The sequence below is a fragment of the Lactuca saligna genome, chromosome 4 (genome assembly GCF_052625555.1).
Source record: "Lactuca saligna cultivar CGN05327 chromosome 4, ASM5262555v1, whole genome shotgun sequence".
NCBI lineage: Eukaryota > Viridiplantae > Streptophyta > Magnoliopsida > Asterales > Asteraceae > Lactuca > Lactuca saligna.
In genome coordinates, this window is record NC_136420.1 from 225,929,627 (window position 1) to 225,956,203 (window position 26,577).

The 26,577-nt window shown below is 33.7% G+C and overlaps 2 protein-coding genes across 2 annotated transcripts; one reads left to right on the forward strand and one right to left on the reverse strand.

Annotated features, from left to right (window-relative positions):
* Positions 1–15,826: 15,826 nt before the first annotated feature.
* Positions 15,827–17,840, reverse strand: LOC145040505 (uncharacterized). Its single transcript, XM_078988420.1, has 3 exons — positions 17,604–17,840; positions 17,112–17,386; positions 15,827–17,014 (listed from the first exon to the last, which is right to left on the reverse strand). Exons 1-3 carry the CDS (start codon positions 17,761–17,763, stop codon positions 15,827–15,829), a joined length of 1,623 nt encoding a protein of 540 aa, XP_078844546.1. The 5' UTR covers positions 17,764–17,840.
* Positions 17,841–17,861: 21 nt separating this feature from the next.
* LOC145040506 (uncharacterized) lies at positions 17,862–21,524 on the forward strand. Its single transcript, XM_078988421.1, has 4 exons — positions 17,862–17,924; positions 18,067–18,134; positions 20,182–21,449; positions 21,520–21,524. Exons 1-4 carry the CDS (start codon positions 17,862–17,864, stop codon positions 21,522–21,524), a joined length of 1,404 nt encoding a protein of 467 aa, XP_078844547.1.
* The last annotated feature ends 5,053 nt before the right edge of the window (positions 21,525–26,577 follow it).

Consider the following 26,577-nt stretch of genomic DNA (forward strand, 5'->3'; position numbering starts at 1 on the left):
ATGAAAGCAAATTAGGTCTGATGTCTAGAGGGTATGGGTAGATGCAGTACAATCCCAGCCAAAGTGCGCAAGCTTGTCGCACTTATAACATCCTGATGTCCATAATCTACAAACTCCCTCATGCATCTTGCCGCATTTGCCACAACAGCTCTGACCCTTCTGGCTCTTTGACCTAGAGTTAGATCCCTTGGGTTTCTTCCCTGAAACCGTAGTCATCTGCCCAATCTTTACCTTCCTTTTCTGGATGTGCTCTATATCAATCTCCCCCCCCCCCCTCTCTCTCTCTGTCTCTCTCCTTGGCTATCATATCCTATGAAGTCGGGCATGCTGAGTAGCTAACATGTTTTTTGATGTCAGCTCTCAACATATCATAGTATAGGGTCTTGCTCATCTCCTCATCACCCACGTACTGGGGTACCAATGACCCTCTCTCTGAACTTGGCGGTAATCTCCGCCACTGACTCAGTCGTAGTCTCATATCAAGAAACTCCCTGGCTAGCTGTTGAATCTCCACGGGCGCAAACTCAACCCTAAACATGGTCAAAAATTTTGACCAGGTCATAGCCTCAATTGATGGGGCTCCCAAGGAATCATTGACTACGTCCCACCAGTCTCTAGCTCTGTCTCTCAAACATCCCACAGAATACCAGACCTTTAACACCTCAGGGTAGAAGCTCGTCAACTATGCAGACTTGATGTCTGCAATCCATCTCCTAGCCAAAATGGGGTCCTTCACCCTGTGAAAGTCTGACGCACCACATACCCTGAATTCCTTAAAGGAGAGTGTGTGCATCCCTAGCTGGCTGGACACCATGTCACTCCGGAATGCCCTGAGGGATCCTCCACCAGCTCAATGATCTCTTCCTTGATGGACCCGAAAATCACTGGGGTCTCCTCATGGATGCCTCTGATAATCTCAGATGCGATGCATTCGCGTAATCCATCATCAACCAACGTGGAACCTACACCCGAACCTAGACCTGAACCTGATCCACACCCTGACCGTCCGTCTCCATGATGTGTCACCACATTTCTAAAACAAAACATGTAATCATCAGGGTCATACATAATCTTGAGAGCTCTCACACACTATACAAGTTTCGTGGTTCTATCTATTCCTTCCTTGACTCGAGTACGGATCCTCTACTTTCAGTAGTACGAGTCCATACTATCTTGCACATATATCTGTACTTTCCTCAAGGATTTCCTTGACTTCACCAAGTCCCTTTCACTACTATTTCTCGCTACACTAATCTCATCGTGGGCTTACCCTAGGGTAACCTCCAACCCACTTTCCGCCATCAACTACATAAGAAGTCCCTGCTACCTCTCCCTAACTAGCTCGTGAATACCATTACATATTACTCAGACCAGATAATTCTTCGAATGAGAGGTCCCCCCCTACACTAGTTGGACTCATACAACAACTGCAAAATAGGGCTAAACCTAACCTTTTGAAAATATTTAGTCCTTGTAATATGTAACTTAACATATTCTTTTATTAGCTAGTTAAAGATAACTAGAACTCCTAAAAGAAAAAAGCAAGCAACATTCAAGCATTGAGTAACCTAAACCAAAAATATCCTAATCAGTCTAACATATCACTGACTAGTCAGTACTATCATGCAAGTCAATAAGCACATAAAATAGGCACATAAGGCATCTTCCTAGATCCTTAGCCCTAATCTAGCATGCAGTTCTCATAATCATCTCATATATCATAGCAAGCATGTATTGGTATCTTGGGGAAAACTTATTTGAGCTCGGTCGATTGCACGCATCACACACCTTGTTCTTTCTCTAAACTATTAATTTTAATTTTTGAAAAATTATTTTTCTTGTAGAAATCTTTCAAATCCTCGATTAAAGTCTAGACACCCCGAAGGTGTGTTCGAATCCCTCAAACCAAGGCTCTGATACCAACTTGTAACATCCCAAATTCAAGACCAAAAAATTCATTTTTAATTTAATAATTCATAAACCAGATTATTGAAAACTGATGGGTTTTGAACATTACATCAATACTATGGTGCACATGCAAACCCTAAAGCTTTGAATGTAGTTTTTCAAGTGTACATGCAATAATCGTCTAAAGATCATAAACCCTAGATCTAGCATACTATAGTTGAAATTAACATGTGATTAGGGTTTATATATTACCTTGATTGTTATGTAGCAATAACGATCACAATCCTCCTTGATTTTCACTTCTGAAAACTTAGTGCCCCAAGTGTTGCACCTCTAACGGAGTCACAAACACCGCTAGCAACAAGATGACTTTCGAGAGGGGGGAGGAGGCACAAAATTCGTTGAAGGGCTCTCTTAGAAGGTTAGGAACAAATTTAATGGCCTAGATGGTTCCTTTTATAGTTAGGCTTCTAGGGTTATCAACTTGGAAACCCTAATCCGGTTGCTTAGTCCTTAAGCAGCACAAAGATCCTTCTAGAAGGCCCCTTGGACGATTTCTATATGGACTCTCATATAGAATTTGTCCGTTGCTTCCTTATGGATCTTAAGCCCAACTTTGTAACTATCTTATAATTACAATAATAGTCCCCTTAATTTAATTAATCTCTTTTGACCAAAAAATTAATTCTAAATTAATTATTAATCAATATTAACTAAACAATATGATTTCTCTTTTAATATACTATTCATATAATGTATTAATAAATCATAATAAATCCTCTTCCTCCTTAATTCATCCTCTTAGTTGATGTGGTACATACCAAAATAGTTATGGGCCTAGACACCTAATCCAACAGTCTCCCACTTGGATAAGTCTAATAACTATTTTGCAAGTACGACTTCAGAACCTAATTAGCAGTCGTAGCTTTCAAAAGTCGTTGTCAACTCTGATCTTATCAGTAACGCGTCCTTTAGATAAGGGATCATATATTCCTCCATTATAGATATCGTATAAATTGAGACATGGATTTAATCATACGCTATGTTCATGTGTTGTTTCCTGATTTCTGATTTATGACGACTGACAATAGACTAGAATTAAACACATCAACTTAGTCCAGGCTTGGCCAAGTGTTTAGGGTGTCATCACTAAATCAATGAGGGGCCCACATATATTGCTTTTATACCTCTTAGGGTAAAAAAGAACGGATAAAATCCATGAAGTGATTCAAGTGAGGGTGGGTTTAATCCAATACTCAAATCTTATTTAAGGAGCACTCATGAACACTGCAACAAGCTTTTGCTATGACTAACACACTTTAGACGATCCACAGTCAGATTTATGACAATCTTACTTGATTACCTACTTCCAAATTATGATCCGCTGTGGATAGTTTGAATAATATTATTATTCGGGAAGTCAAAACATGCAAAGTGAAACACAAGAATAATCGAACCCAATATGGCCCTAAAATTTTGAGTATAAATAAAACACCTTTTATTTAGTCACCATATTGATTACACATTATCCATTGTATAATGTTTTGGATAATCAACTTATCACTTGAATTATAACAATAGTTTTCCCATGCTCTAAGCATGCACACTATGTTTACCTATGGTCATTACTTTGTGAAATAGATCAGTTGAACACATTTCCAATGAAACTCATTTCACAACTTCTAATCCCTATTATAAGTGTGATAATACTAAATTCTTGCTACTACTAGAATATGTTAGATTCTAACATTTTATGCAACGATCCTTTCGTAATGTCATAGCACCAAACCCACCAAGACTTTGCCAATGATATTACAAAGTGCTCTATTGGAGATCGTTACAAGGAAATTCCATAAATATGAAGTCTCACATTCAAAGTACATTCCTTTGAACATCCTTTTTGCATAAAAGTTTCTAATCTAGACATAGATTCTTGATATCCCACTCCTAATTGTGGAAACATTTCCATATTTTCCATATGACAACTCATTCTAAATAGAGTCCAATATATTCATAATAATGTCAATATGTTCCATCCAATATTATACTTCTAACTGTCCACAAGTGACCAATCCTTCGTGAACCTTAGATTGTCCTTGATAGTTGTTTAATTAATTTCAGTTATATCCGGTTCTGGTCCTTTTTCCCTCTTAATGCCCTAGGCATTTGGAAAATCAGAACGGATGAATATTACAACATATACAATCGATCCTATACCCGAAGCATATATGATACAATACATAATGTCTTACATAATGACATGACACTTTTACCAGTCTTTCGTTATAATATTGTCATATATAGAATTTCCTTATGTTGAATCATTTCAACATATCATTCATATATGTCTTTTGAGTAAATTTGATTAAAATTTCTCGATCTAAGCCTTTGAAATAAAGTATAAGTTCCTCTCCCTTAAATATAGCAAAACAAATTTTCATATGTGTGTCTAAACCATTTAGAACTGTTCAAACTAATTGTCAAATCTCACAACTCGAACAATGAATATGGATGTCGTAATCATAATCGAATTTGAGAAATCAAATATGACAATTGCTATCTCCTTAAAATCTCTCTTAGTGAAAGCGTTTCCTCACAATCATTTTCATGAAGAAGAGAAACCTTATGACACTTAGATTTTATGGTGTATGTGTTCCTATCCATGTGAATTTGTCATAACCATAATCATAACACAAGGTTTGTGACAAATCCAAACTCATATGGACTGAACTTGTTCAATCTTTATTTCTTGCCATTTGGCAGCACAAGGGCCTACCATGTGTTCCAAGTAGTTAAGCAGCTCACCCATACATGTCAATGAACTTTCAATGATTAAGGTGTTTTTGCCTTTATGCATCCTAGAACTCACATGCATAGTCAACTCATCTGGAATGACACATAAATAGGAATATGTCAACACGATAGGTTACAAACCTCAGGTCGTGTGCTAGTGTTTATTAATAGGTTTACTCTTGATCAGTTCTTGAAACTTTTCAAGATCATTTAGACTCCCACTGACCTCTTGACATATAAGATTCTATTGTCAAGAAACATTTCTTGACAATCAAATACTCAAGAGTTAGTGCAGATTCTTATCAAGACAACACATCATACAATTGCTCTTACTTGGTCTTTGTCTTATCCAAGACATCACAACTTACCAATTTCAAATGTGAATGAATAAGAAAACCTTTCCTACTCCACACTTGATGATTGTTTTAAACTTACTGAAGATGTGTTACTCAATATCACAATCTTGGAGTATGATTCTAAGACTTGATTTTGAAACGAAGTATGATTCACCTTTTGATTTAACCACTTCAACAATTCCTGATTCCTCTTCTTAGCCATACTAGTGTACTAAGGTGTCCTTAGATCATCAATTGTAACACAGTTTCATAATTACTAAGTTAATCATAAAACACGATACATAAGTACTCTCCCTTCTTTTTAGATTGGAGAAACTTTTATCTTTCTACTTAGTTGATTTCTTCCTATTTGTTATGCCATACATTGAAACTTTTCAATGATTCAAAATTACACTTAATCTTGTAAGCATAACCATATTTACTTGATTTTTATCAAATCATGAGAAATATTTTTATCGTTATTTATGGTGGACTTGACCTAGTGCACAACAATGCATACTAGATCCTTTAGTCCTTCACTTGACTCACATACTTATGTGAACAAGGAATTAGTCTTAATTCATCATACAATACAAGTCCCACGATTCGAGGTTTTTGTCCAATTGAAACTTGGGTGATAAGAATCTTTCCTTATTTGGTAAATTTTTTACATTACAACAAATAACATAACTAAGAATCACATCCATTTTCAATATTGCTAGCAATAGAAACGTAGAAACATCAATTTTCACAAAAGTCATTGCAAGGATATATAAATAAGACAAAAAATAAAATTTATTTATTTGTGAAAACACGGAGAAACTTGTCCTTACAATGCAATTACAAATGAAAATTATGTTACTAAATGTCTCTAAGAAATCTATCTAACTTCTAAGCACCAATTCAAAAATCTGATCATCAAACCATGCGATCGAAATCCATTTCTTCGCAATTAGACTCAGCTTACTCTTTCCTTTAAGCCTCCTTTCCTTTCTTCGATCCTACAAAACATCAAAATGCAATCTTATTACATCATGTATTTTGAATTTAAAAATAGGAACTTAATAGAGTTAGATAGTGGATTTTACCTGAAGCAGAGTCATACAACTTGACTCACCTATCCAACCGATCTTTCAGGTAAAGATGGTAGCTTGGTATCTAATGCCCATTCTCTTGGAAGTAGAAACAAATGGACTCTTTTGTAATGGTACACAGGACAATCTCAAACTTAGCCTTTCTCTTGCATAGAGAAAACCTTTCTGGACTTCCAATGTTGCCATTGTTAATGGAAGGTTGGGACATTGATTTACCTGACAAATTTGCTTGAACAATCCGCCAAATCATTGTTGATTCAGCAGCAATAAGCAAATAGGTAAGATCAATGACGGTTACGTCGTCGTCCATCATATAGTACCCTCTAATGAACTCATTATATGAGTCAGGAAGTGAATGAAGAACCCAATTAACTTAACAACCAACTTACTTGAGACATCTACACCTAACATCCTCAACCTGTCAATGTGTGACTTCATCTCTAAGATGTGTACACACACAAACTTTCCATCTTCGTTTCTTTTGCCAATATGGCTTGAGTGACTTTGAACTTTTCAAGTCTTCGAACACATGGTTCAGAGATAATTATTGGAGGAGGGGGAGGAAGTGAAACGTGATTTTCATTTCCACAATCCAATCGTGAAACATCATCTTCATGTGGAAAAACTTTTCCAAAGGATTCGGGAAGACCATAGTTGTTAGATTTTGACATCTACAAAATGGGAGATATTCAAGTTAGTGGATTGAGTCCTTAATAAAACACCCAAATGAGATATTAAGGTTAGGACCCAACACAATATTCTACAACTCGGAAGTTGGATATCGTAATCTAGTTGCAGAACATTTGAATGTAGGTAATTGACGATTTACCAATTTCCACCATGAAAATCGAAAAGGAAATTTAAGTTTTAAATGAATTGATACTCCTAGATCTTTTTAGATTCATTGAACTTTTCAATGGAATGTTTAATCTCGATTATGCCCTTCAAGTTTATGACTGGGATGCCGAGGAACACAAACAAGGTGTAGATAACCATGCAAATTAGCTTGGTACTCTCGAAGATGTTTATGACCTAAACAATGTGTCGGTTAGCCACACACGCTCCATTGTCCTATGATAATCTACGAGTTACCCATTGCTATGCTTCATTGGTCCCATATTAGTTTGTCGGTTAACCACACACGCTCCACAAACGACCAATAAGATGCAATGTGAAATTTCACGAAGTAGAACGAACTCCACATTTTTCCTAAAGTAACTAAGATTTGGGAATTTATAAAAGTGTTTAGTTACTTCGTATTTCATTATACTTATAATGGAAGGGTGTCTCCTATTCTACCGGTTCGGCTAACGACCATCCACTAGTCAAGAGTGTGGTGGGTGAGAGTGGACACCCATTCAATCGCCATTTTATAGGCAATTTCCTTAAACACCCCTTAGAGACCAGCTTCATGAATGAGGCCTACTAACGGTAAGACTGATATACATATATATATATATATATATATATATATATATATATATATATATATATATATATATATTAAAATTTTAATTCTATATAGTATAAGGGTGTATTTTATACTTTTAAAATACTAAGTGATTTAAACTATTAATGAATTAGACTTTTAATTGATTAATCTTAAGCCATAAAATTATGGATTTATTAATTCTCTATTTTAATTAAAATTTTACTTAATTTAATAAAACCATAAGGTTCTAATTTGAACTTTTTCAAAATACTAGGGTTTTAGAATTTAATATTTCAAAATTAAACTTTTAATCAAATATTCAAATTCCAAAACTTAAGGACAAGTTTTGAAACTTTTCAAAACCTTCTAGATCAAATTACAAATAGTTTAACTAATCAAATAATTAGTGATTATCTAAATTTGGTCTAATTCAATTTAATTTGGCAAGATAAAACAAATCAAAATTTACAAATAACTAATATATCATATAATCTTGTAATTTTCTTAAAATTTGACAATGATCCTTCAATTAGATGAGGATATTCACGACCATATTAAAAAAATGATTTTAATCAGTTAAAACAATTTATGGTAATTATCCGAACCTAATTAAGGCCAAACATCCAAAAATCTGCCATCTGACCCTACACCACCTTGTGGTGAATAGGCAGAAACCAAAAACGAAACTTTTTTAGCTTTAAAGAATTCACATTAGCATCAAATACATTAGATAAACAACCTAGTCTCTGATACCACAGATGGGTTTTGAGCATTACATCAATCCTATGGTGCACATGCAAACCCTACAAATTTGGATCTAGTTTGTCTAGTGTACATGCAATAATCATCCAATGCTCATAAACCCTATATCTAGCATACTATAATCGAAATTAACATATAATTAGGGTTTAGATCTTACCTTTATTGTTATGTAGCAATAACAATGACAATCCTCCTTGATCCTGACTTCTTAAAGCTTAGTGCCCCAAGTGTTGCACCTCTAACGGAGTCACAAACACCACTAGCAACAAGATGACTTTCGAGAGGGGGGGAGGAGGCACAAAAAATTTTCCAAGGAATCTTTTAGAAGGTTAGGGATGAATTTGGTGGCCGAGAGGGTTCCTTTTATAGTTAGGCTTCTAGGGTTATCAGCTTGGAAACCCTAATCCAGTTGCTTAGTCCTTAAGCAGCCCAAAGATCCCTCCAGAAGGCCCCTTGGACGATTTCTATATGAACTATCATATAGAATTCGTCTATTGCTTCCTTATGGATCTTAAGCCCAACTTTATAACTATCTTATAATTACAATATCAGTCCCCTTAATTTAGTTAATTTCTTTTGACCACAACATTAATTATAAATTAATTTTTGATCAATACTAATTAAACAAGATGATTTCCCTTTTAATATATTATTCATATAATATACTACTAAATCATAATAAATCCTCTACCTCCTCAATTCATCCTATGAGTTGCTATGGTGAAGGCAACCCAAAAGGACCATGCTCATAATCGTGTCAAATACATACCAAAATAGTTATGGGCTTAGACACCTAATCCAACAAAAACATCATGAAGTTATCTCATATCATAAAAACCCATAAGTCATATGTCTCAAAACATGCCATAATATAATAATGCCAGAGTACAAAATTCCTAAAACATCATAGTGCGGCAAATCATGGTTTGATGTGTTGCTATCGTGCCCACTCATTTCCCTTCAAAGAAGAAGGACCTGAAACAAAAACTATAAACCGTAAGCACAAATCATAGTGATTTCCCCCATCATACCACATACCATACAATAAGAATACTGTCTAACATGTCTAAGTACTGGCCTACCCCTTCAGTCTCTTTCAACCGGTAACTTGTGAAGCATATCAGGGTGCTCATCTACTCATTCTGTCTCTTTCAACCGGTAAATTTCCTAGCATATCAGGGTGTTGGCCTACCCCTTCGATCCTTTTGACCGGTACCGGTGACTATTTCATGCCCTACTTCTACCATGTAATCTCCTAGTGGATAATCACATAAGTCACAAGCTGCCTAACGTATCAGGGTGTTGGCCTACCCCTTCAGTCATTTCGACCGTTACTAGGGCACATCTTACCCCTCCTACTACTTTCACATAATATCATAGCATACTAGCACATAAAGCATAACAGATAGTGGCATACCAAATAATTATCACAAAGACAATCATCTCTACTATAACACTTACTAGTGGGCCTACATTGGTGCCTTCGACCCAATTCTATTGGAAGGTAATTCACCTCGTAAAGTTGAATGTCGAATATCACTGAAAGGAATCTCTAATAGCTGCTTTGATGACTCCCCAACTATCATTATCATAACAACACTTAGTCAAAATCCATAATACTTCTTAAGGTAAAATGACCATTTTAGTCCTTAGTCTAAATTGGACCATACCTAAGGCGTAATTCCATTTTATCTTTCCCAGCGCACTAATGATCCAATTTTCTAAATTGGGCCCAACTCCTCAAATAGGCCTTATCACAAGCCTAATAAATCCTTAGCCCAAAATAAATAATTTCAAGTGGCCCAATATGGCCCAAAAGGCTCAATACTCTAAGTCTCAGCTCTTGGACAATAAATTATGCTCCATAGTGGGCCATGGGGTCCAACATTCCAGTCCAAAACTTCTAACTCCCAAAAGCCCAAGTTCGCCACTCTGCATGCATACGCATGGCGTACCTGGCACGTACGCCCAACGTATGCTGGCCTTGACCAAAAGTAGGAAGTAGACCATTACGCGCAACGTACCATGGTGTACGCCTGACGTACCAACAAGCTTCCTTGGGGCTCCATTTGTGACTTAATCCATTAAGTCCAGACGTCCATAATGTTAGATCCAATTCCTTTAAGACATCCTAGTTCATAAAGTCACAAACTTTATGTGCTTGCATGTGTGGTTGGGGGTTAAAATATGATTTTGGTCCTTAACCAAACTTTGTGGCCTTCAAACACTTGAATGGTTCTGGGTTAACCATCAAGTTCCAATTTTTATGACTCTAAGTGCTTCTAAGAGCTCAAATGGACAGATCTTATGGTCTGAAACTATTAAGATTCAAGCGACCTCAAAAATGGAGTCCAAAAGTGACATAAAACACCCTAAAATCAAATCTAAGCATGAAATGATCAAGTTTGAAAATTGGCACCTAAAAATGAGTCATAAATGATGCTAATCTCCTTGATCTACAAGTTCCCTTTGAAACCTTTCTCCTTCTTCAAACTTCTTTCTCTTCCAAAACACCAAAACAACACTAAAATGCTCTCAAGTAGCTCCCAAATCACAAGAACACACACATATGGGCTACGGTTTTCGTGGTGGCTATCTAAGAGTGAGAAGGAGGATGGACCAAAGGCATAAGGTCCTTTATATAGGGATCAAACCCTAAAGTTTAGGGTTTTAGAATCTGCATATGTAAGCTACGCGTACCCTTTGCTACGTTGGGCGTACGTACATGGCTTCCGCGTTCCAATCTTTTGAGTACGTTGAGCGTACTTAGCATAGTACGCCACACATACGACACTTCTTAGCTCAATCATAAGGATCCAATGGTCCAAGCCTAAACCAATTCCATTCATTAAGCTAATAATAATATAATAAGTACCTTAGTAATCCTGGATGTTACATATCTGGAATGCTCCCGGGTTTATTAGTATGAGTCTTGCATGCTGATCAGCCCTCAACTTATATCTGGAATGCTCCTAGGTTTGTTAGTATGAGTCTGGCATGCTGATCAGCCCTCAACATATATCTGGAATGCTCCCAGATTTGTTAGTTACAACACAGAGTAGTATAACCTCAACCCAACACAATATGTCGACATATACATAACATATAAACATACAATCCATCAACAGGCAAACATGCAGATCTAGATATCACTACCACATAGCAAAATCCTATAAATAATATACATATCTAACATATCACTACAACATAGCAACATACGGTAAACCATGATATTAATCCAAAGGCACAAAACAACCACACAAACGCTCCAAATTGGTCACAAGGTCGATTAAGGTTTGCAAAGACGTTTTGAGAGGACAGATGGTGATCAAAGGAACGAAGGTTGAGACTTAAATAAGAACAAATTGGGTCCAAACCCTAAATATCTGGGTTTGGGACTTCACGTTGTACGCCTAGCATACGTAGCTCCACCCCACCAATCCAAAAGTGGCAATATTAGCCCCTCCCAGCAACAAGTCATAAGGCTCATGGTTTGTGACTTAGGGCTTAAGGCCAAAGGCATGTGGATTAGGGTTCACGGTGTAAAACATAATGGCTTAGCTCATAAACACATCTGAGGGTTAATCGGGTCAACTCGATCGACTATTGGGTTAATCGGGTTCAGGTTAGTCAGATTTTAATAATTAAAAATTCCACCGAAACCTGACCCTATTAAGCTATGAGTTAGTCGGGTTAGGGTCAATCGGGTTTCGGGTTAATAGATTCGAATTCGTCGGGTTATGCTAAAAAAGGGCAATAAGTTGTTTTTAACGACAATCATCAACTTTTTGGTTATGTGCATTTCATGGTATGCCATTTAATGGTGTGTTTAACATATAGATAATCATAATATGATAAGGTTCGGATATTTTTGACACCTCACTAGAGCCTTAACCCTAAATTATACATCATAAACTCCAAACCCTAAATTCAAAAACAATAATTATTCACTAAAAATGAATTAAACTAATAAAAAAACAGAGGAATTAACATGTATATTCTAAGAGTTTTCCTTGCTTTCCGGCCTTTACATCCCACATTTTAAATGGAATAAAAAAAACTCTACCCCAATTAAACTACAAATAAATTTCATTTAATTTGTTATATAACTTATTTTAATATATGAGATATTTTAATTTTATAATGTTATTTTAACATATTTATCACTTTATAATCATTTAGTATTTAGTACTTCTTAAAATACTTCAATTCTTGAAATTCAATTTTTTCCCAAAAACTTGAATTTCCCCCCACCATCTTGGTTTACATAACCAAAAAGAGAAAAATAAACATTTTTTTACCCATGACAAGGCGTTTATTGAAACAAGAAGCACTGACATTCTCAATTGATTGAGTCTTGGTTAAAAGGCCGAAAGCCAATACAACGTCAATGTCGAAGTCACCAATGTCGTTTTGCTGGATTATGATATATAGAGAAGCCCAGTGGTGGCCCATAGAAAATGCATGAAAGACGTGGAGGTGGCTTCCAACAATTTTTATGCAAGACTAGGGTCTGGAACCTAGCAGTTATATATAGGATGCTAGTTGTCTTTATGATACTTGCATGAAGGTGGCTCTTGACACTTGTTTGTAAGACTCGGGTTTTGGTCCCCGACTTGCAATGAAATACCATGATACGGATCATGGCATAATGGAAATTATTAGACTATGGTTGACATATATCAATCTTAATTCTATGTGTGGTATGTGGTATTTTGGGGAGCTCATTAAGCTTTGTGCTTATGGTTTTATGTTTACGGTTTCAGGTACTTCCGATTCTAAAGGAAAGAGCTCGACGTGACTACAAAACACCCCCCCCCCCCCCCCCCCCCGAGTTTTTACTTTGAATACTTCTGATTTTTTACTCTAATGATTTAAATGACGTAATGATTTTGATTTGTTTTGGAACAACTCATTTTTAAGGTTTATTGTTTTAAAAATGGCAATTTAAACTGAATTTTTTGGGACGTTACATGGTTATTGAATGCATCCAATAAACCATGTTATATTTTTATTTAAAATCACATTTTAACAATATTCTTTTATAAAATCCAAATTTATATAATCGACGGGATCAAATTCTAAAGTTAATGACTACCTATGAATCTTGGTCACAATCCAATTATAATTAAAAATTATATTTAACTATTCTAAAGTTTGCATAATGATGCGGGCCAGTTCTCAGATAAGTACCTATGAATCTTGGTTACAACCACTTGCATGCTTTCATTTAATGTGAGTCAATCAATCCAATTCATAACAGTATTAATTCATAATTGCTCCCAAAATTTTGACCAACTATGAAATTTTATTATAATAAGATTAATCATTGATTAAACATATTAATATCGAACACAACAAATATTAATGTTATGATCACATCCCAATATATCAAAAAATTACAATAGTTGTTGCTATAGTTTTTGGGCATGACATGTTCAAATGTGATGTACTCCATTGAAAGTAATACAATCTCGAAGATATAATTATGTGCGGTGAATGTCTACGAAATGTCATTTAATATTTTGATTTTTTAAAATTTTTTATTTCTATAAAAATTAATAAATATGAACTTATTTGTCACTTTTGTTATTTGTTTTGACCTTTTGATTATTTTTCATTTTTTTATACTTTTTTTTTTTTTTAACTAAATACAGGTTTGAGTTTTTTTTTTTTAATGTTTAACAATTATAAAATTTTCTAATCCTAAGATATTAATCATAATAATATTTGTTTTAACATAATATTTTTGGATCCTTTCATTTTTATCATAAAAGTTTCGATCATATCATTTTGAATCATAGTAATTTTGATCATTTTATTTTTGAATAATATCACTTTGTATCGTAATCTATTAAATTTAAACAAGTTTTTGTTGATAACAAATTTTGGCTCATTATATTTTTTGCATCATTTAATTACTGATTATAAAATATATTGGTTAGGCTGGTATACCCTATGAACAAACGACAAATCTATTTAAAGAATCTTGTCAAAGACGAGCCATGATCACTCGACCTTATTACTTAATACTACCTTAAACGAAGATACACAACAGATGATAGATCCTTGAGAGTTGATCCATTCGCCCATGTAGTTAACTAGTCGACATAGTGATAGTGAGAAATAGAAAGACAACTATATAAACAAAGATATAATTCAATAATTAGTAATCAATATTCTTGAGTTATACTTTCAATTTGGGGATAGCATGATGCACATCTTTTTTGACTTTAAGGAATCAAAATTGTAGATTTGAAAATCGTTGCAGCCTCTCGAGCATATCTGATTATCAACTAAATCCTATAAAGGGTCAAAGATCTCCACATCTTCTATGCAACAAGCGTGATTGTTGATTTTTCGTTTTACCGCCTTGAATTTAGGTTGCCGCCAAGCATCTGTGACCACTTCATTCTCAAAGATCTCCTCGTCTACTAGTATGGTTTTCTAGTACATCCATGGCATGGACCGGTCTTGATAATCGCAAACTTTTTAATATGTACTTTGCTTTATATTGGTTGTAATCATTAGTTTATTTTGTTGTTCATGTTATCGTTATTTATTTTATTTTTTAATCAAATTTCATTCAAATTAAGGTTCATGTTTTCTAATGGTTAATTAGGCCATCTCCAATGGGAGTTCAATGGGGAGTTTAATGGGTAGTTGAATCTCATTAAACCCAAAATCCCTATTATAGGAAAATGACTAGGATTCAATGGAATGGGGAGTTGAATCCCCATTGAACTCTATATTCTCCCTCTCTCTCTCTCACACACACACACACACACACATATATATATATATATATATATATATATATATATATTATTTTTATTTTAAATTAGTGTTAATTTTAATTGTAGTTTTTAATTTTTAATTTGATGCTAATTAATATTTTTAAAAATAACAATAAATAAAAATAAAATGATAAATGATGTGACAATCCATTAAATTGTATAGAGTTTAATGGAGTGTAGAGTTTAATGGGTAAAGTTGTATAGTGAGTGGAATGTATATGTGTCAATGCATTGAATTCATATGAGTTCAATGCATTGGAGATGGTCTTACTTTATATTTAAAAATTTGCAAGACCATGCTACTTGGATCACGGTACAAGTATCAACCGACCATTTTGTAGAAAATTGGCCCATAATTCATCTATGTTGAATCCTAAATATCACACTCATATCTCAACAATGATACAACAATTTATTTGGTTTTCTCTAACCGAAGGTTGATCACAATATTAGATGCTATATTTTAATTATCATTCTCACACTAACAAGAAATTAATGTTATTATCTTATAAATTCTTGAATAATAAAAGGAATCCTAATTAACCAAAAAAAACTATTTTACTTTAGTTAAAGAATTGAAGAATTCATATGTTACTATTTTCGTACTTTTATTTACATCTACCGTGAGATAACCAATATAAAACAGTAGTTACATCTTGTAATGTATGAAATTCACTAGCTCATATCAAGTTTAGTGAGACTACATTAAATGGATTCTTCAAAATCAAAAGAAACAGTACTCAAAATCCATTTATCAACATCATTAAGATGGCATATATTTGCATTGTAATTACCATATGGCTGGGGGATAGGGTGATCAGCAGTATCGTTGTGACGTACGTCCACCATGTAATGATTCGAACCAGTTTGCACGTTGAGTTGGGTTTTTGGATCTTCAGCATTGCCATCTTGTGACACCCCCATACATTGTTTTATATATCTTTCCATACTCTCGGAGCTCCATTCAACTTCAACAGGTGCGGATATCGTTGCCTCGCAACTATCACGAAAATGAAAATCTTCAACAGCAGCAGCATCTTGACCCTTCCCCATGGATTGTTCTATAAAACTGTCCAGACTTTCCGAGCTCAATTCAACTTCATCAACAGGAGCAGATATTGTGGTTACCTCATAACCATGATGATGAAAATGAAAATCGTCAGCAGCAGCATCACCTTGAGCGGATTGGTCCCAAACATGTTGCACGTCGAGAATGGTTGGCGCATTGTCATAAGAACTTTGAACCAAGACCGGTGGGTAGCCACTGCAATCAAGTGGTTCCATAGAAGAAGAATTCGAAGCACCGTTTGAAAACAGAAAATCGTGGCATGCATTAGTCGATGAAAGCCTATTCTTCTGATAACATGACTCCCTTATTTGCACTGGTTGTATTGAATTCAAACCATGCTCAGTAGTAGGCGTTTTGTAGGCACCATCATCAAGTGGTTGTGAGGAGGAAGCAACTGGTCCAATATTAGAAACAGAATTTGAAGCACTATGATCAGAAATTTGACAACCGTTGCTTGCATTCGAAGTAAACTGATTCTGATTGCACGGTGTTGTTGCTTGTATCAAATAACTCCAATCTTGAAAGGTAGTCATCGGTTGCATTGGAATTGGATAGGGGCTGGAGTTCATTCTGATTTGGCCAACGGTGTTGCCATTGTTAACCCATATGTGAGCAGACTGATCGTGGGAAGGTGCCACCATCTGATCAACAGAGGTATCTGAATAGATATTAGTTTCATGAACGTCAACTTGTTCGGGTTGGTGATTTGAAAAGCTCATTTCATTCTTTTTTAATACTCTTCGTCTCTTGGGCAGTGGTATGTTGGGTTCTTCCATCACCTCTTTTGGATTCCGATAAATCTTGCACAGCACCCATTCGTTCAACTACAAGAAGACCGGATATATATTACTTAAGCATACAACATTGAGGATTATATGATAATAACAACAGTATTTCTGATAATTAATTTCTACTACATACCTTGTCTCCGTTTTCGAATGGTAGATTGGGTTCGTTGGTTGTATACTCATGCATTAGCCACATAGTTTTGTCGTCATTCTCATCAAAAAACGCAAGAGTTCCCTTGTAGCCAACCATTTCTCCAGACGTGGCATCATACACCGGCTTTTGTACTTGAGTAGTCTTCCAGTACCCATGTTTTCCGAGTACATGTCTATTAGGTCGATTCCCTCTTGGGTACTTTCGATCCCGAGAAGTCAGAAAATACCCTTTATTCTCGTGGGACCGATATGTTTCTGCATGCAACCAATTAAAACACAAGATATGATATATATTAGCATCAAGTCATTCAAGAAAGAAAGCATAAATGTATCTTTACGTACGTACTAAACACAAGTATTAACTATTTAGAATATTCAGAACTAACTCAAGAAAGAAACCATTATTATTCATTCAACAAGACTCATGCATGCATGTATCTTTTATTAGTTAGTTAGTTGATAACGTACTAACCTGCGAGTTCTTCCGGCGTGTGGTTGTAAATATTGACCTCGTGTAACCGGCACTTGGCGGCCTCTCTTGATTCGATCTTGGCGTTCAGGCAGTCTACGATGAGCTCTGAATCTGTGGGACAGAATCGATAGTAGGAGGGAAGCTGATCAGCAAAATCCATGGCAACTTGCTTACCTCCGTTACAATAGAAAGGAAAAGTATTTTTTGAGATCGATAGAATTGAGCACAAGTACTAGTGTCAAACTCAGAATGAATTAGATGAGTATGAGTACTGGGCAAGTCTATTTATATAGTGCTGTGAAGGGGAAAAAAAAAGGAAAGGTATATCCTCTGTTGATTGACCCGAAAGGTTCGCTATTTGAATGAAATCTAATAGGGATTTCTGTTTATTCAGTTAAAAGATAATAAAAATAGAAAGGAAAAACTATAACCTACGTGTACAAACTTCCTTATTTTTGGACAGGCACTACAAGAAATAAACGCATTAGCGGCGACGCCTATAGCGGCGACGCAGAGCAATAGCGGCGACACGTAAATGACGCGTTACGTGTCGCCGCTATTGCTATGCGTCGCCGCTATAGGCGTCGCCGCTAATGCGTCCATTTAGCGATCCGCGTCGTTTTGACCCCATCCGTCCGATTTCAATTTGATCTAACGGCTGTAGAGTAAAGCGGAGACGCGCGTTATTTTTTCCCTCCACATGTCGCCGCTAATGCCCTTATGTCGCCGCTGTTGCCCTAATGTCGCCGCTAATACCCGTCGCCGCTAATACCTGACGCAGATTACCCCCCTTCACAGGTTCCCTTTCTGCCATTTTCTCTCTACCTCCAATTCTCTCGTTCTCCTCTTCTTCTTTCTGCAATATCTCGGTTTTTTTACTAGTTTGTGGAGTTGGAATTGCTTCTTGGACCGGTGCTTGCCTCTCATTCCCCCAAGACAGCCATAAACCGGTGATATTTTTGCAAATTCCGAAATTGCCCCTCCTTCCACAAGGTCGAATTTCTCATCTTTTTGCTATGATTTTTCTGTTTTTGTGTTACTTAAGATGATAAAATGTGAGTGTTTTGTTGGTTTGTGTGTGTTTTGTTGAAATATTTTGTTTGATTGTATATATTTTGTTGAAATATTTTGTTGGTTTGTGTGTGTATTTTGATAGGAATGTGAAATATTTTGTTTGATTGTATATATTTTGTTTGATTGTATATATTTTGTTGAAATAAAATGTTTAGATTATATTGATGTATAAAAAAAATGACATGAATATTTTGTTGAAATAAAATGTGAAATATTTTGTTTGATTGTATATATTTTGTTGAAATAAAATGTGAAATATTTTGTTTGATTGTATATGTTTTGTTGAAATATTTTTTTTTCCAGATTTGTAGGAATTTAATTATGCATTTTGTGTATATTTTGATATTTATGTTTACATTAGATTGATGTATAAAAAAATGACATGAATATATACATTTGTTGGATTGAAATTTATGTTTATACCACATTGCCTTAAAATGAAAGTTAGATGTTTATATTTGTATGAAATTGGAATATGCAAATTAGATGTATACATTTGACTTAAGTGTATGAAATTGGAATATGCAAATTGGATTAAATTGGAATATGCAAATTGTATGAAATTGGATATATACATTTGACTTAATTATATGAAATTGGATGAAATTGAAATATGCAAATTGGATGTATACATTTGGCTTAATTAGGTTATTAATAGCAACCTACTTCTAGTAATGTATTGTATATGGTTTCAAAGTGTTTAATTTATTAGTGACTTAATGTTTGGCCAACCTAATAGGAACATACTTTTAGTGTTAATATTAAAATAAAATAAAATTAGCTTAATAGCAACGTACTTCTTGTGATTTTAATTTAAATAGAATAAAATTAAATTAATTTAAAAAAAAAACATTAAAAAATAATAAATTAATTGTAAAATCAACTTAAAGTAGTTTTAAAATCAAGTTAATGTTAATATTAAAATAAAATAAAATTAGTTTAATAAATAAATTAAACTAATAACAAAAAAGAAAATATTAAATTAATTATAAAATCTATTTAATTTACTTTTAGAATCAAATTAAGTTACATTTGTAAAATCAAATTATATTAATTATAAAACTAACTTAATAGCAACGTACTTCTTGTGATTTTAATTTAAATAGAATAAAATTAAATTAATTTAAAAAAAAACATTAAAAAATAATAAATTAATTGTAAAATCAACTTAAAGTAGTTTTAAAATCAAGTTAATGTTAATATTAAAATAAAATAAAATTAGTTTAATAAATAAATTAAACTAATAACAAAAAAGAAAATATTAAATTAATTATAAAATCTAATTAATTTACTTTTAGAATCAAATTAAGTTACATTTGTAAAATCAAATTATATTAATTATAAAACTAACTTAATAGCAACGTACTTCTTGTGATTTTAATTTAAATAGAATAAAATTAAATTATGTTTCAGTTGAATACTTTTTGAATCGTCAACTTTATGAATACTCTACTTGATTTTTGTTTCCTATAAAGTAAACCTTAAACACTAAATTATGTTTCAGTTGCATCATGTCTATTGATAAAAGTTGGACTACTAATCCACATCGTCAATCTCCCGAGTTCCAGCTAGGGCTCGACACTTTTGTCGAGAGATCCATGTTACATCTAGATTGTAAAGGTGAAACTAGATGTCCGTGTGAGAAATGTGATAATCGTTACTTCATGAATCCGAAAGCAATGAGACGTCATGTTCGTATATATGGTTTCAGTCAATCATACAAAACATGGATATATCACGGTGAACCTTTAATCCCTCCAGTTGTAGATGTTGTATCGCCAAGCAACGAGATGGCTGATGTTATTGACGATGTTATGTGGGAGTCGAGAGAAAATAACATAAACCTCGATGAAGGAACCTCGAATACAGGGGGTAGTGGTGTCGATGATGATTTTGAAGAGTTGTTAGAGGCAGTCGAAACCAAGTTATATCCTGGTTGTTCGTTTTCATTCCTTGATTTTTTAGCAAAGCTGATGCATATGAAGGTCAACAACAAATGGACTGATACTTCATTTGATCAACTCCTTGAGTTGTTGCATTCCGCATTTCCACCGGGCAACAAGGTTCCCCGTTCATATTATTTAGCAAAAAAGAAACTGAAGAAGTTAGGTTTGGGGTACGAGTCAATTCATGTGTGCAAAAATGATTGTTTTCTCTTCTGGAAGGAACACAAGTCATTGCAAGTTTGTCCTGTTTGTAAAGAGAGTCGGTGGATTGATAAAAACACCAAGGGCAAGAAAGTGGCTCATAAGGTGTTACGGTACTTTCCAGTGGCCCCTAGACTACGCCGTTTGTATTGTTCACGATACACTTCCAAAAATATGATATGGCATAGTACTGGGAGATCAGAAGATGGTGTGATGCGTCATCCCGTTGATGGAGAGTCTTGGCAAAAATTTGATGAAGATTTCCCTGACTTCTCGAGTGAACCTCGCAACGTACGATTAGGGCTGGCAGCTGATGGCTTTAATCCATTTGGTAACATGTGTAATCCGCATAGTACGTGGCCGGTTGTACTCACCACTTACAATCTGCCACCATGGCTTTGTATGAAAGAGTCATCATTCATGTTGGCCTTGTTGATTCCCGGCCCTAAAGCGCCTGGAAAGGACATAGATGTTTTCCTTAGGCCGTTAGTGGAAGAGCTTAAGTTTTTATGGCAATCAGGCATACGCATTAAAGACGCAGCGACAAACACATTCTTCACGATGAAAGCTATGTTGTTATGGACAATAAACGACTTTCCAGCTCGTAGTAGTTGTTCATCTAAAGGTAACTTGGATACAATTTTAATTTTAGTTGTGATTGTTATTTAATTAACTAAACTTTTTGTGTTTTGCAGAATAAATTTGATTTGGATAAGGTTAACATGGATCCGGAGCGTGCTCAATTGTTGCGGAGCATTGATTCAAGTCTTGCAAAAGTTTACAGAGGTCGAAAAAGTAAAGCTCATGCTTATTTTAAGGAAATCGGGGGGCCTGCAGATATCCAAGCTGCATTAAACAACCCCCCTAACGGAATGTCACATGAAAATTGGGCGAAGGCAGTCGAACACTTTCAAACGCCAGAATTTTTAAGGCGTTCGGCGTCAAACAAGGAATGTCGTGCAAAACAAGTAGTTGTAAATAGAGGGGGGTCGAGCTCATATAGCAATGCATGTTTTAAAGAGGTAAGTTATGATATATTTAAATATTTATTTAAAGTATAACTAATCTAAATTTTAATGTTAAATAGGATATCAGTCGAATCGAAGGTTTTCGTAAAGCTAATTCCAATCGCCAAGGGGTATTTTATAGTCCGGCAGTAGAGCAAGAATACGTAAGTGGTTAATTTGTATTTTTCATATAAGTGTTTATATTGTCAAAGGTATTTAGTAATCTAATTTTTATGATTTTTATTGTTTTTAAAAAATACAGAATGCTTTACTCCAAGAGATAAACCAACGAACCCAGTCTACTTCTGAGGCAAACGGTCTAGCACCAACTGATATAAAAGATTGTTTTGAAAGAATATTGGGTGTTCGACGCGGACATATCAGAGGCATTGGGCGTAAACCCCCTACCGTTGTGTCTATGTACGATCAGCAACAACCAATGACACAACAAGAACCACAATCACAGGTAATTGTTAGTAAATGCTATAATGGATTGGTATAATTAATTATAATGTTATTCTGATATATTGTTAATATATTTTGTTTTTTTTATAGTTGCAAATGCTGCAAACAATACTACAGGACCCGGCTTGTTCTGCAGCATTGGAAGAGTGGTTTCGCTCATTGCCGTCACAAAATAATGAAGATGATGATGAGGACGAGTAGTTATTTTAGGATTTAATGAAACGTTTTGTAATTCGAAACAATACTAAATGTGGTATATATATATATATGTATTAATATTTTGGATTGATTTTATGTATTAACATTTTGGATTGATTTTATGTATTAATATTTCTATATAAAATTATCAGATTAATATTTGGATTTGGATTGATTATAAATTCAATGTGAAATAAATAAACAAAAAAAATAAAAATAAATCAAAAGAGCATTAGCAGCGACGGTAATAGTGGCGACGGCGTCATATTAGCGGCGACAACATATTAGCGGCGACGGGACGCATTAGCGGCGACAGGAGTTTTAGCGGCGACACCAAGTATTTGCGGCGACAATGAGCGTATTAGCGACGAATCTATACCGGCGACGTATTTGCAGCGACGCGTCGCCGCTAAAGGTATTAGCGGCGACATGCGTAACCTTTAGCGGCGACGCGTGTCGCCGCTATTGCCCAATCTTCTTGTAGTGAGGATAATTAAAAAAATATATATTTAATGAATCTAACCTTCTTTATTTTTAGAATGTAATCAAATTACTATATTAAAGTTTATCTTCTTTATACAATATATATAAAACGATTAAAGATTGAGAAAATGACCATTATAGTTTTTTTCTTTCTTTCCAATGTTTTCCACAAATAATAGTCGACAAATGAAAAAGGCCTAAAATAGCCAAAACTTTCGCATTCTATTTTGGCGTGGAATGCAATATTTATTTTTTGCAAAACAAGGTCGTTTTGCATTAGTTGTTTACAGAAAAGTTACGACGAGAATTTACAATGGGCTTTGAAACACTACTAGACAACAAAGACTTTTGTACAGGAAAATAGCTACCAAAAATTTTCATCGGAAATAACCTACACAATACCTACGGAATAACTACCGAATAGGAAACCATAATTTAGTAACGGAATCGCTACAAAATAGTTACAGACGAAAATCCGTAGGTACTCCATTAGTAATTAGCTACAAAAATGCTACGGAATAGCAACGAAACTAAATTCATAGATATTCCGTAGGTAATTCGCTACAGATTAGCTATGGACTATCAACGGAAGAGAATAACTACAGAATAGCTACGAAATAAATTTATATTATAATAATAATAATAATTATTATTATTATTATTATTATTATTATGTTTCATTATTTGAGTCTTACAACTAACTTTTTGATCGTTACAATTAAAAATAATAATATTTAGTATATCATGTATTTGTTTAATGATGTTAATTATGCCTTAAGAACAAACATAGATAACTTTTTATTTATTATGTATATAGTAATGGGTTCTAATGATGCATAGGTTTGTATGTGAGTTTATGTTATATATAACCTGGTTAAAACAAAACAATCAACATATGATAAAGTTGTGAAAAAAATAAAATGAAAAAAAAAAACATTTGACCCTTAAAAAATAGAAAAAAAAAAGATTGTAGGTAATATGTAGGTAATACCTACGGATTACGGATTACCTACCGATTACCTTTATCTGTAGGTAATCCGTAGGTATTTTCCTCCATATTACCTACGGACTTTTTATTTTTTATTTTTCAAGGGTTAAATGTCGTTTTTTTCGTTTTATTTTTTTCACAACTTAATTATATTTTGATTGCTTTATTTTGACCGAGTTATAGATAACATAAACTTACATACAAACGTATGCACCATTAGAACCCATTACTCATTTAGAAGTTTTTTTTTTTAAAATCAAAGTTATTTTCTAAACACAAATACAAATAAGTACACACATGTACATACACATCATATGTAATGTATTATGTTTAGTATATCATGTATTTATTTAATGATGTTAATTGTGGCTTAAGGAAAAACATAAATACATTTTTGTTTATTATGTATATATAGTACTAGGTTATAATAATGCATATGTTTGTTTGTAAGTTTATGTTATGTATAAATTGGTTAAAACAAAGCAATCAAAATATAATTAAGTTGTAAATTAAATGAAACGAAAAAACGATATTTAACCTTTGAAAATAGAAAAATTAAAAAAATATCGTAGGTAATTTGTAGGTAAATACCTACGGACTACCTATAGATTACCTTTATCTGTAGGAAATCCGTAGGTATTTACCTACAGATTACCTACGGTCTTTTTTATTTTTCTATTTTTCAAGGAGTCAAATGTCGTGATTTTTTCATTTTATTTTTTTCACAACTTAATTTTACTTTGATTGCTTTGTTTTGACAAAGTTACATTAGATACCATTAGTCATTTAGAAGTTTTTTTTCTTAAATCAATGTTATTTTCTAAACACGAATACAAATAAATACAAACATTTACATACACACCATATATATTTATTATGTTTAGTATATCATGTATTTGTTTAATGATGTTAATTGTAGCTTAAGAACAAACATAGATAATTTTTTGTTTCTTATGTATATAGTAATAGGTTCTAATAATGTATATGTTTGTTTGTAAGTTTATGTTATATCTAACTTGGTTAAAACAAAGCAATCAATGTATAATTAAGTTGTTAAAAAAACGAAACGAAAAAAATGATATTTGTCATTTGAAAATTAGAAAAATTAAAAAATATGGTAGGTAATCTGTAGGTAAATACGTACGGTTTACCTACGTATTACTTTTATTTGTAGATAATTAGTAGGTATTTATCTAAAGATTAACTACGGTTTTTTTTCGATTTTTCAAGGGTCAAATGTTATTTTTTTTCGTTTTAATTTGTTTACAACTTAATTATACTTTGATAGTTTTGTTTTGACCGAGTTATACATAATATAAACTTACATACAAATGTATACACCATTAGGACCCATTACTCATTTAAAAGTTTTTTTTTTTTTTTTTTTTTTTTTTTTTTTTTAAATCAATGTTATTTTCTAAACATAAATACAATTGAAGTACACATATTTACATACACACATATTTATGTATTATATTTAGTATATCATGTATTTATTTAATGATGTTAATTGTTGCTTAAGAACAAACATAGATAGTTTTTTGTTTATTATATATATGGTAATGAGTTCTAATGATCCATATAACTTGGTGAAAACAAAGCAATCAAAGTATACTTAAGTTGTGAAAAAAATTAAACGAAAAAAACGATATTTAACCTTTGAAAATAGAAAAATTAAAAAATATTGTAGATAATTGGTACGTAAATACCTACGGATTATCTACAGATTACCTTTATCTGTAGGTCTTCCGTAGGTATCACCTACAGATTACCTACGAACTTTGTTTATATTTATATTTTTCAACGGTCAAATGTTGTTTTTTTTTTCATTTTTTTTTTCATAGGTTAATTTTGATGGGTTTTGGTCATAAGAACATCCTATGTGCTCATACAAACCCTAATGCTTGGATCTAGGTTTCTCTATTGTACATGCAAGTTATCCAAGACTATAAACCCTAGATCTAACATATGATAATCAATATGACATATAATTAGGGTTTAGATCATACATTGATTGTTATGTAGCAATAACAATCCCAATTCCTCCTTGTATTGACTTTAGAAAGCTTAGAGTCACAAATATCACTCCTCTAATGGTTCACAAACACCATAAGCAAGAGGATGAAGAGGAGAGAGTATGGAGGCTGCCCAAAAACGTGTGAAACCCTAGAACAAAGCTTAGCCACGGTTTTGGTCCTTAAAGGGTCTATATATAGTGAGGCTAAAGGTTATCTAACAAGGAAACTCTAATTTGGATGCTTAAGCCCTAAGCAACCCATGGACTCCTTTCCTTAAGGCCTTGGACGATTTCTCATGGGTTTCCCCATAGAATTCGTCCACCCCTTAATATAAGACAATCCATAGCCCAAATTGCAATTATCTTATAATTACAATTCCAGTCCCTTAAGTTTAATTAATCTCTTTTAGTCACAAAACTTATTACCAATTAATTATTTACTAATATTAATTAACCAATATGATTTCTCCTTTAATATATTATTCTCATAATATATTAATAAATCATATTTAATCTTTTCTCTCCATAATTCATCCTATCATGTTGCTTTGGTGAAGGCAACCTAAAAGGACCACGCACCATCGGGTCAGGTACA